Source organism: Beta vulgaris, chromosome 1 (genome assembly GCF_026745355.1).
Source record: "Beta vulgaris subsp. vulgaris cultivar EL10 chromosome 1, EL10.2, whole genome shotgun sequence".
Taxonomy (NCBI): Eukaryota; Viridiplantae; Streptophyta; class Magnoliopsida; order Caryophyllales; family Amaranthaceae; genus Beta; species Beta vulgaris.
In genome coordinates this window covers 57,272,682-57,285,079 of record NC_079202.1, presented here as the reverse complement: position 1 = coordinate 57,285,079, position 12,398 = coordinate 57,272,682, and the positions used below count along the sequence as shown (strand labels likewise).

Genomic DNA, 12,398 nt, shown 5'->3' with positions numbered 1-12,398 from the left:
GATTGATCCATAGATCAAATCTATTTATGACACTACTAGTATAAGTTTAAATCAAGTATAATAAGGTCCAAATAACAACAACCAAATAGTTTGATTGTAAATGGATATTTTAATTACACTTAGGCTCCATTTGGTAGGGCGTAAAACATTTTTAGTGTAAAATGATTTTCATGGAAAACATAATTTCAAAATTAGTTTTCCGTTGTTTGGTTTCATGTAAAGAAAATAATAAAATGAAAGGAAAATGGTTTTCCATCATTGGGAGAGTAATTTTACCCAAAGGAAAAATGATTTTACACTTTTCTGCCAACCAAACAATGTAAAACTGAAAATAGAAGAAAACAGTTTTCCGCAAAAACGTTTTACGCCCTACCAAACGGAGCCTTAGAGCAGCTCCAATGGTGAACATTAGGGACTTGCTAGCAAAAAATAAAAAGTTAAGCATTAGCTCAACCATTGGAGTGAGCAGCTAGAATTTCATTTGCTAGCCAATGTAACTTAACTAAGCCAATTGGCTTGAGCTAAAATTGTGGGCCCATGTGAGAATTTTGGTGAACAATGTCTATACTCTTCTCTAAAAAAAAAACTATCTTACTTAAAGTGGGACCTAATCATATTGGCTAACCATTTGGAAAGTTTTGACTAAAATTGGAGTTAGCTAGAAAAATCTATGTAACACTCTAAACCAATTTTCATTTTGATTTACCATTAAAGTTGATCTTAGTATATCATAAACTTAAACCAAAAATACGTTAGTAAAAAGAATGTCGGCGGGCATTGAAAAATAATAAAATATAAAAATAGTGAGTGGAAAGTACATGGTTGCTTCGCGCTCTCAGTCTGTCTGCAAATCGTACTGGTTTCGTCAAGTTCAAACTTGTAACTTAAATAAAGCTTTCATGCTTTTATTCCAAACTTTGGCATATTTTTATCAAGCACACACATTTTTCTTTTTCCATTGGTCGGTCCATCGTCAAAATAAGAAATTAAACTATAGTAGAAGGAGATCTAAAAGTTTATGTTATGTGATTGATTTTAATCGCTTTAAAGCTATGGAAATTTGAAATTTCATAGCTGAAAATATTTCTGAAATTAGGGTTTCGATTTTCGATTCTTTTGGAGAGAGAAAAATATGTCGGAAAGAAGATGTTGGCCGACGATGGATCTCATGAGATCAGAAGAAATGCAGTTGGTGCAATTGATTATTCCGATTGAATCTGCGCATCGTACCATTTCTAAATTAGGCGATCTCTCCCTTTTCCAATTCAGAGATGTATGTTTTTTTTTTTCCTTTTTTTAAATATAATTTCTGTTTATTTATGAAATTGTAAAGAATTCGAATAATGCTGTGCTTTTGATTCGGTTTTTAGAGTTGTTAGGAGTTGGTAGGTTGCGGATCATGTGGTGCATTTTCATTGTTGATGAAAGATCTTTAAATCAAGTATAATGTGGCATATTTCGCGGAGTTTCTGATTAGGTGTATATTGATTTTGGTTTATGACATTTGGTTTATCATATTGTATTGTGGAATGTTTGCTCGGATTTTACAAGGCTAATTATGACTGATTAGGGGCTGCATTTGTTGTTTTAGTTTTTTCCGACAGATTGTTAGATTAGAGGATCCTATGAATTGAATTGGGTTAAAGTTTGTCGGAAGGAGAATATGGAAGTTTACATTGGATGAAAAGCTTGCATTTACTTCAGTTTTTTTGGCCTGGACCAATGGAGTTTATTGAATTGGAGCGTAATAGTTTTGGCTGATCTGACTTTATAAGTTGAGTGATTGGTTATGTTATCCTCCTTATTTGAGAAGTTGTTCGCGTACTGAAGAGAAGGCTGCGGAATGACATGGGTCAATGAACAAGAAATTACTTGTTTCAGCATGGAGTTCTATTTTGCTTTTTTTTTTTTAGGGGTGGAGAAAGTGGGATATAAAATCCAAATTAATGTGAATCATATTCGATTTCTTTTGACATAGCATCACACTTATTGCCATTATCAAAAAATGTGTTGTCTTGCCCTGTTGCCATCTCTTTTTGGGAGTATAATGAGGTTGCCATACTTAGATCTTTAGGACTTGAGGGATATATGATCAACATTGTTTCTATCGTACTGGGAATTCTTGTTCTGCTTTTCATTCTTGTGTATTCAAGCACTAGTACCTTGTATCTCATGACTTGGAGGTCTTGGGATGAAAGCCTACTGAGGCCATTTGTGGATGAAATTCCCGTTTTCTCTCCTCTATTTTCAAGGGGCATGAGTATGACCCACTAATGGCTAAATTGGGGGATCCTTAACAGCTTAGATTAGTTATATAATTCACCTTACCTAGCCCCCCAAAATTATGTATTTAAGTTGTGGTTTGGAATAATATTGTAGTGTGATATTCTTTCTTACTCTTCCTGTTTGCTTCTGTTTCAGCTCAATGCTGAAAAGAGCCCGTTCCAGAGAACTTATGCTGCTCAGGTACATTCTGATCTCTATTTCATTACATGCTTTAGATATCAGTATGCATGTATCTGTGAAATGCTTGTTAGTATTTCCTTCTATGCATGATTTTCAGAGTGAATATCTCTTTTAGAGTATTTGGCGTTATTCTGCAATGTTATAAGGTCTTCTCTGTTCCTTACCCGTTAGTCCTTCCTGATGATGATAGCTACATCATCAGGATCAAGTATCAAGTCTTGAGTCTAGGCCTGAAAATAATGTAGCTCTATATGTCAGTATAGCTCATTTATCAATGATAGTGATGTTTGTTAAAATTAAGGTCTTTGAAAAGCCTATCAGCCCAACTCAAGTCGACGTATAGTTCCTGAATCTGTATTTTATAACTAGCAAGTTTTGATTAACCATTGGTGACGATTTCTTTGTTGTCTTTCTTCCTTTTACTTTAAATTCTTTATTTTGTTCATTGATTTAGATAAAAAGATGTGAGGAAATGGCTCGCAAGATAAGATTTTTCAAGGAGCAAATGACAAAAGCTGGTTTACTGCCCTCAACAAGAATTCTTTCCAGAGACGATGTACATTTAGATGTATTAGAGGTATGCTTAATCTGGTTTTTTTTTCTCTTCCCTTTCTTTATATGGCTTCCGCTTCTAGGGATTAACTTCTCACCTTTACATCCAGGTGAAGCTTGGTGAACTCGAGGCTGAGCTTCTAGAGATGAATGCAAATAGTGAAAAACTAGAACATTCATACAATGAGCTAATAGAATATAAGTTGGTGTTGCTAAAGGTAAGTTCATCTTTTGTTGGCTGATCCTTGTGCACTTTGATGACTCATTAGATCACATTTACACTGATTTGCATCTACTATATGCTGATCTTTGCTTCTCGCTACCCTCACCTCTGCCAACAAAGTGTAGCTTAACATTTTTTTAAGGAATCCGTGCCTATAATGAGAAATTCATCGAACTTTGTTACTTTTTTCAGGCTGCAGAGTTTTTTAATTCAGCTTTTAGCACAGCAGCTTTAAATGCAGAAAACGAAGCACGTCACTTGGGTGAAAGATCAATGGATAGTCCCTTATTACGAGAACAAGTAAAATTCTTTGGCATCACTTTATATTTTAGATTATGATCTTCTTAATATTCTGGAACGTACCAACTTTTGCTTATGTTCAGGAAATGATGGTAGATCCATCAAAACAAGTTAGACTTGGGTTCATCAGTGGTCTGGTCCCTAGAGAAAAAGCAATGGCATTTGAGAGGATTCTTTTTCGGGCAACTAGAGGAAATGTTTTTCTGAAACAAGCAGTACTCGAATATCCTGTTGTCGACCCTGCATCAAGCCAAAAGGTGAATATGATAGCTGTTAAGATATTAGTACTTCTCTTTTACATCTCTTATCAAACTAGAAGTGGAAAATGAAGGTGATTGTTAATTTGTTATCCATGTAATACACTAGCTTTTTCTTTATTTTGACAAAGTGAATAAAGTTGCAAACAAGTCGGCCACAGGAAGCACACTTCTTGATTGTCTTCATACTTTGCAGTTTGCACTAAGTTGTTGTTCATTCAGGATTTCAGCTTTTCTTTAACAAAGATTCTCTGTCTGGATTATATGACCTTGCAGGTAGAGAAAAATGTGTTTGTGATCTTCTACTCTGGAGATAGGGCAAGAAACAAAATAGTAAAAATATGTGAAGCTTTTGGAGCAAATTGTTACTCTTTCTCTGATGACCCGGAAAAACAACAGCAGATTACAGAAGAGGTATTACTTTCTTTTAGATGCAACATTGGCTAGGTTTTTTTATATTATAATTTCTGCTGGAACACTTTTAGGTGGTCATGGACATTGATGCTTGGTTGTATTGGAAGTTCTAGCCAGGTTTTTATGGGAGGAAAGATTTTGACTACATACTCCATTTGATGTGAGGTTTTATGTTAGAGAAGTGTACATCAACTAGAATCAACTAATTAAAACCAAGCAATCTACAATTACAATATCTGTACTTTCAAAGCAATGCTCAACGTCTAATTGCCCTCTATATTAGGTTGATCCCCCCCCCCCCCCCTTTTAGTTTGTATCTTCCAGAGAAGTTTCATTATGCTGGGGTGGGGGCCTGGGGGCATCTTGGAAGTAGGGAGAAAATATATGCGAGGGACTAAGTTTGTGGACCAGATGAAGTTAATTTTTCTAGAAACACAAATAGGTAGCTACATCTAGCAGTTATGTGGGAGGGAGCCTGGTAGGATTTCAGAAAGAGAGACAAAATATATGAGAAGGCCTAAGTTTGTAGACCAAATGAAGTTTACTATTTTAGAAACACATAGAGGTAGCTACATCACATGTAAGGACCTATGTGGGTCCACCTCTGATGGAGACTCAACGTTCAAGAAGGTGTTAAGGGCATTTGTTTGCTTGTGCCACATATTGCAGCTATGAGAATTTTTGTAAACTGATAATAATGACAATTTGAATGTTGGGTTAATTTAAGTGAATCTTTAAGATAACTATTGAGTCATCAACAATTTCATTTGTAGGTCACTGCAAGATTGGCTGAGCTAAAGACTACTGTAGATGTTGGTCATGTGCACCGTGACAATGTCTTAAGTACAATTGGATCGCATATTGAAGAATGGCACCATTTGGTTAGTATTTGATTGAGCCTCCAGTTCATAGCTTTATGTTAGTTTCCCCTCTTTTCCTTTATTCATCCTGATGCTACTTTTGTCGTCCTTAGTAAAATATTTGTTTCATTGACCTACATTCATGCAATGAATCTTCTTTTTTTTTTTTTGATATTTTTTGGTATATCTATAAGGTTAAGAAGGAGAAATCCATATATCACACTTTGAATATGCTCAGTATGGATGTGACGAAGAAGTGCCTTGTCGCAGAAGGTTGGTGTCCGGTTTTTTCAACAAAAGAGGTCAGAATTGATCAATGTCATTGTTCAAGCTATGATGATAAAGTGTTGAAATCAGCTCTTCACAAGGCTGTGTCCTTAAGACAAATTGTATTGTAATTTGACTGGTCTACAATCAACCTCACAGATTCAAAATACACTACAACGGGCAACATTCGAAAGCAATTCGCAAGTTGGATCAATATTTCATATTCTTCCGACAAAGGAATCGCCACCAACTTATTTCCGGACAAACAAATTCACTAGTGCATTTCAAGATATTGTGAATGCGTACGGGTGAGTTGTGTTACTGCCTGCAAATTTCGAAAACTTGCAATGACACTATGTTACAAGTTTGTTGAAAATTTTGATATCCTTGGTAGTTTGTTGCTGATTTTGATCTCCAACTCCAATGGCTTTGCATTTAGCATCAATGCTCACAAGTTCTCTATATTTATCTTTTGGTAGGTTAGGAATAGCCTTTTAACCCACCTAGTTCCTGACTAAGGCCTGGAGTTAAGCCAGGTAGTGGAAAAGGATTCACTGTCCAGTGGAAGGATTGCTATGAATTCAGAAAAAGACTGAAAAACAAGCAATTTAGGAGCAAGGGGGATAAGATTGTGTTACTATTGATCAACAAACCAACACTATACTGTTCTCAACATTCGAGAGGTTGAGAGCTCTCCCAATGATTCTTTTCTCTCACTACTTTTCTGCTACCTTCTTTGAGTTCTCTCTCAGTCTCACTACAGCTGACTTATATTACACCTCATACCTGCTACTAACAGAATTACTAGGAAATGACAGATTTGCCCTTCTAGATACTAGGATATTTTCAGTACTATTCTCTGTAATTTTCTTCTCAGCATTTGCCTTTTTCCCCTTGGCCCTCCTTTTAGCAGGAAGGTTTTACCGTTTAACGGAAGGTGAGGTAAGCAAAATTTATACCTTGTGGTCGGTGACGTAGGTAGACTTGAATACTTCTTATTCTCATAAGCTTGAACTACTCACTTAGAGATATACTCGAGTTGAAAAGGTGTTGCATCTTCTTATCTTGTTTAGTGAAACCTTTTCTTCCTTTTCAGAATAAATTTTACTTAGAATTTGTTGTGTTTAGTCGACCATATATATTTTGGATTTAGAGATATACTTGACTTGTATACCATATATGTTGGGACGATCTACCATAGAAGCCATACATCTTGTGTGACAGAGGATGAACTATTATTGGGTCAGGAAAGAAGATTTGGACGTGATCCTCACCAATCTAATGAAGGCTTATGATAGTTACTGAGAGACGTACTTTGGTGAGTAATGTCAAATAAGGATATACTCCGTAAATATAATGACTTGGTAATGATATGTATCGAGACTCACAAAAAAAAATCATGACTTGTGGAGGAGTGACGTATGATTTCTATCAGGATAGGATTATGCTATATATATGCAGTTTGTCCTTTTATGTTTGCAATAGTAATAGACAAACTAACATGGCCTGTTTGGAATGGAATTTCGTGGTGTATGATGTATTGGTGGACAAACCTGAGTTGAGATTATGCAAAATTTGAGAGATGGAGACAGTCTTTAGAATCTGGAGGGTATAAGCTAAGTCTAAGAAAACAAGTACATCAAGTGTAATATTAGTAATGATAGGAAGTGTAGCGAGGATGTAAAAACATTGGATGATGACATAAGGGAGTGTTCGAAGTACCTTAAGACAATTTTACTCAGGAATGGAGATATTAACATATACTTGGTAGCTAACTGGATATAGTCAAGTTGGCTCAATTGGAGAGGAGCAAGTGGATATCGTACGACTGCAGTGTTTCCCTAAGGTTAAAAGATTTTTTTTTAGCGGGTCAGAGTGCTGGGCATTTAGGAAGGATCATATTAGAAAAATGGGGGTAATGAGAGTTTTGTTAAGAGGTAACATTCAGGATGAAGATATTTGATAAATAGTTGGAGTCGCTGATATTGGGGATATGATTCGAGAGAACAAGTTCAACAACTTATGATACTTTGGGCATGTGAGATGTTGACCTAATGATGCACCTGTAAGGTCAGTGGAGAGTTGGGATTATGGAGATTTTGGAAGAAACTGAAAGAGAGCATAAATGATTTAGATGAGGGGCCTAAGAATGATACGACAACACCAACAACAATAAAGCGTTACTCCATTATCATTTGGGATCAGTTTACATGAATTGTCATAAGAAATCGATTCCGTGGCAAATGAAATAATAAAAGTGAAGTAATAAGTTAAATAGAGTAAAGAAAGAAAAATGATAATGTGAAAGTGAGGAAAGAGGACGAGAGTGGACAAAAGGAAGAAGAAATCAAATGAGGTGTAATGCACAAACTAGAATTTGGGGATATAAAAAAAAATTGAGAAAGTTCATAAAAAAAGGGTAAATAGAGAAAACCGAATGTGAAGAAGACAAATGGAAAGGTTTGAGAAAACCTCTAAAGAAGAATACACAAAAATGGTTTAGGAGAAACATAAGCACAAGGAGTGAAGTAGGACCGTAAAAGAACAATTGTAAAGTCAAATTGTGTCACCAACATAGACTCTTCCCCTCCACCCCTCCCTATCCAATGCCATATATTTCTCAATCCCATGTAGATTCATATCGCTCTCAATCACCCTTATCCAAGTTTTCTTAGGCCTTTCCCCTATTCTTTACAATATCATCACTTTGCCACTCGAAGCCTCCTAGCTTGTGCATCAGTCACGTGGTTCTCGTTTGACATATCCAAACCAACTTAATGTGAAATCTTGTCATAATTGACCATTGACTTCTCCAAAAACTTAAGTCTTAAGTTCGTGATTCTTGAGAGATAAGTGCGTGAAATTTAAGAATTTCTTTGTCATGTGAAATATACTTCTGTTACATTTATCCTACAGTTATTTCCTGTAAAATCAGTATGCATGTGTGAAGGGCTATCTTGAATTAATTGTCGGTACGAAAAGTTGCAAAACAAGTTTAAGTAGTTACTCGAAGCAACTAAACTACGTGCTCTTTTGTGCAATTGGATGTTTACTTCTCATCTTCATATGAATACAACTTGATCCTTGAGCAAATTTGGTGAATAATACTCTGATTCTGCTATTACAGGGTTGCCAAGTACCAGGAAGCGAATCCCGGTGTATACACAATCATCACATTCCCTTTCTTTTTTGCCGTAATGTTTGGTGATTGGGGCCATGGTATATGTTTGTTTTTAGCAACATTATACTTGATCTTGAGGGAAAAGAAGTTTTCCAATCAGGTATGATGCTTCCCTTGTTTGTGTTACAACCTTAATCAGTTGAAGTTCTGGAACTTTCTGCTAATCTATCCTTAAAGCCTTAAGACCAGCAATTGGGCGACTTTCTACCTATTTTGCTTTGATGTAATGTTTTTATTCTAACTAATACCTGGGTGGACCAAACTTTCCCGGTCAGACTGTCTGACCCAAGAGTTGGGGTAATCAGGGTTTATGGTTCCCAGTCCCCTATCTTTCTCCATTTTGAATAGTGGAAATGAAGCTCCATTATTCTTTAGCTATGGATTATGACGGACTGATGATTGTTGTGTTAGATTTTGGGTAAATTGGAACTAGCCTTTATGAAATTGGAATTAGTCTCTATTACTGCTTTGAGCTTCTTCACCATAGCAAGGTTTGCTAAGAAGTTTTATACTATAACTTTATCACCTGGCTTGCCGTAGTGAGTAGTGACATGTTTCTAATGGGATTTACTTATTAAGTTTAACAGACAATATGATTGAGAAAAGCTTGGCTTCAACATCCCTCTTTGATTGTTTATGCTTTTTGCCAGATAACCTTACAAATTGCCTTCTTGTGCTGCTTGCTGATGGATTGGTTTTGTTTTTGCTTTTCTTGCAAGCAGAAACTTGGAGATATAATGCAGATGGCATTTGATGGTCGATATTTAATTTTGATGATGGCTTTGTTTTCTATATATACGGGATTGATTTATAACGAATTCTTTTCACTCCCATTTGAGCTATTTGGATCCTCTGCCTATGCATGCCGTGAACTTTCATGCCGGTACCAACACTGACCTTCTGCACTGTGCTTTTCTTTCTTTTAATCCTCAGTAATAGATGTATTAGTACTTTCTTTGTGGCAGGGATGCTTCAACAGCTGGAGTAATAAAAGTACGTGATACTTACCCATTTGGGGTGGATCCTGTATGGCATGGCAGCCGTAGTGAGTTGCCATTCCTGAACTCTTTGAAGATGAAAATGTCAATACTTTTTGGAGTGGCACACATGAACCTTGGAATCATTTTGAGCTATTTTAATGCAAAGTTCTTCAAAAATGATCTGAATATCTGGTAAATGAAATTATGAGTTATAATTTTGCGTTGACATTCTTCGGATTATGTTGATTGTGCTAACATCACTTGTGAAAACTGCTTGTCCAGGTATCAATTTGTTCCCCAGATGATATTTTTAAACAGTTTATTTGGCTATCTTTCACTTCTCATTATTGTCAAATGGTGTTCTGGCTCTAAAGCTGATCTTTATCATATACTAATATACATGTTCCTTAGTCCTACTGATGACCTTGGGGAAAATCAGTTATTTTTCGGTCAGAAATTGCTTCAGGTACTCCTGCTTTCCTTCTTTCATTATTGTTCTTCGAGAAGACTGCTAGACATGACTTCTGACATTCTTTGCCTGGTTTTGGCAGATTCTGTTGCTCTTTTTGGCCCTTATCTCTGTACCATGGATGCTATTTCCGAAACCTTTTATTCTGAAGAAGCAATATGAAGAAGTATGCCAAATCTACATCTTGTCAATGATTTATTTAGTGCCTTTTTTCTGTCAATTTTGTGTGCATCGTAATAACGTCGATCTTCACTGCCAATGGTGATCCCTGTGATATGACATAGTTTTTTTCCCCCTCAGCGGCACCGAGGGCGCACGTATGCACTTCTTGATGATGCTGATGATTCCTTGGATTTTGAGATGGAGCATGATTCACATGGGCATGGTGAATTTGAATTTAGTGAAGTTTTTATTCACCAACTCATACACTCAATAGAATTTGTGCTTGGAGCAGTGTCAAATACAGCTTCATATTTACGGCTATGGGCACTCAGGTAGGTGATAATTGATTGATATTCCTTCCAAATTTTACTTTATTGACTTTGGCTCATTGACTAATACTCGTTCTAAATTTTCATTTATTTGACTCCATGTTTAGAATAGTCATTGCTTGTAGATAAACTAATTGAAAGTGGATTGAGAGGGGAAAAAAGTAAGAAATAGTGTAGTGATAAAGAGTAAAGGGTTGATGTGGTGAAAATAGAAAAAGGGGGGGCGTAAAAATAAAACCATTGACTTTAAGTGTATAAGGAAAATGGAGATTTTTTTTGGGGACATCCAGATATAGTCAATTAGTCATGTGGGGTCTTATTGTAGGATAGAGGATTATCTTGGAGGCCTTTGCTTCTGTTTGCAATATTAGCAGCAGCGGACATAGCTGTAGTATCTCTGGTGGAAATCGCTGCCAAAGTCTTCTATATAAGTTCTATATAATCTGTTGTTTCTTAGAGCTTGTACTCTGAAGCTGCTAAACATAATTGATGATACCGCACCTGCTTTACTACTTAGCAGTTTTTGCTTATCAACAATGACTCCACTGCTCTAGTTACTTTGCAGTTTGGGATCTACAGCTGGTCTTATTTGACTTATATTACTCTTTTGCAGTCTTGCACATTCAGAACTCTCAAGTGTCTTTTTTGATAAAGTGCTGCTTCTGACATGGCGGTAAGATTCTTATACTATAATACTTCTATTTATATATGATCCTGTTTTCTATAATGAGAACATTCAGATTACTAGTTCATGTCATGATTCTAGGTATAACAACATATTCATCCTCGCCATCGGCGTAATTGTTTTCATATCTGCCACTGTTGGTGTGCTTTTGTTGATGGAAAGTCTTAGTGCATTCCTGCATGCTATGCGACTTCACTGGGTGGAATTTCAGAACAAGTTCTTTGAGGGAGATGGTTACAAATTTCAACCATATTCATTTGCCAGCCTTGACGAAGAAGATGAGTGATGCTGCTAGAGTGCTAGTACATACTTGATTCAGTTCATACCTACACACTTTTGCGTCGGCTGGCTTTGCGTCTTGTGTAGTAGTCTACATTTGAGATAGTGGACATTTGCTTGCCAACTGCCATCCTGATTAATGCTGGTTGCAGATTATATACATTGACATCACTGGGTGGAATCACACATACACGAACCAAGCATACTGGAAATTCTCCATATACAGTACGTGTCTGTAGTTGTCTATACATGTAACATTTGATTACTACATGTAACAATGAAAATTCATATTATAGATGTAGCAAGAAAAAAAAAGAGAAATTTGTTATTGCATTTGCACAATTGAAGAAGCTTGGTTTTGTAAAGTGTTATAGTTGTTAGCTGTTAGCTCCATTGGAGACTTGTTAAGATATGTATACTATGATTTTGTAAACACTACCATTTATCAAATACAATACATTTGTGATTCTTTATTCAACTTCATTGTCCATTGAAATGGCAATAAGGTCGGATTAGATCGGATTCCTAACTTCATATATAATCCATCCTTAACCAATTTCATATTTTATTTCCAGATTTTGGCTCGGGTAGGACTTGAATCACATTCGCTACTCAAGATCACAAATATCAAAGTTCAAAACATACCTCCTCTGTTTTTTTATTGCACCATTTCGTATTTCATGTTTGCCGATACGCTTTTTTGAACGTCAATATCTCTAATTGCATATAAGTACGAATTACGAAAATTTGATAATGCAAAATAGCTTAACAAAGTTTATTAATATTACCAAAAACGAAATGGTGCAATTTTTTAAAAAATAGAGGTAGAATTTATTTTATTGTACTAGTTCATGAGGTGGCAATAGTAATCAAGTTCGGATTTAGATTTCTCGGATCTTTGCACAAGAATTTATCCACTCTAGAATTTAGATAGCCTCATTCATTCAAATTGGAATTTTGTTTTCCCAGATTTG

The 12,398-nt window shown here is 35.9% G+C and overlaps 1 protein-coding gene across 1 annotated transcript; it reads left to right on the top strand.

Moving 5' to 3' along the window:
- The first annotated feature begins 811 nt into the window (after positions 1-811).
- Positions 812-11,902, top strand: LOC104888955 (V-type proton ATPase subunit a3). Its single transcript, XM_010674072.4, has 18 exons — positions 812-1,273; positions 2,422-2,466; positions 2,921-3,043; positions 3,129-3,236; positions 3,434-3,541; positions 3,625-3,798; positions 4,075-4,212; positions 4,986-5,093; positions 5,267-5,374; positions 5,499-5,647; positions 8,467-8,620; positions 9,243-9,403; positions 9,486-9,692; positions 9,783-9,966; positions 10,052-10,135; positions 10,270-10,463; positions 11,074-11,133; positions 11,227-11,902. The coding sequence occupies exons 1-18, from the start codon at positions 1,133-1,135 to the stop codon at positions 11,429-11,431; spliced, it is 2,451 nt and encodes an 816-aa protein (XP_010672374.1). The 5' UTR covers positions 812-1,132; the 3' UTR covers positions 11,432-11,902.
- The last annotated feature ends 496 nt before the right edge of the window (positions 11,903-12,398 follow it).

Bases quoted from the DNA above. Each gene is read 5' to 3' on its own strand.
- LOC104888955 (XM_010674072.4), top strand. From the start codon at position 1,133: ATGTCGGAAAGAAGATGTTGGCCGACGATGGATCTCATGAGATCAGAA. The intron at 4,213-4,985 runs GTATTACTTTCT...TTTCATTTGTAG, and splicing joins AACAGCAGATTACAGAAGAG to GTCACTGCAAGATTGGCTGA. The intron at 8,621-9,242 runs GTATGATGCTTC...TCTTGCAAGCAG, and splicing joins AAAAGAAGTTTTCCAATCAG to AAACTTGGAGATATAATGCA.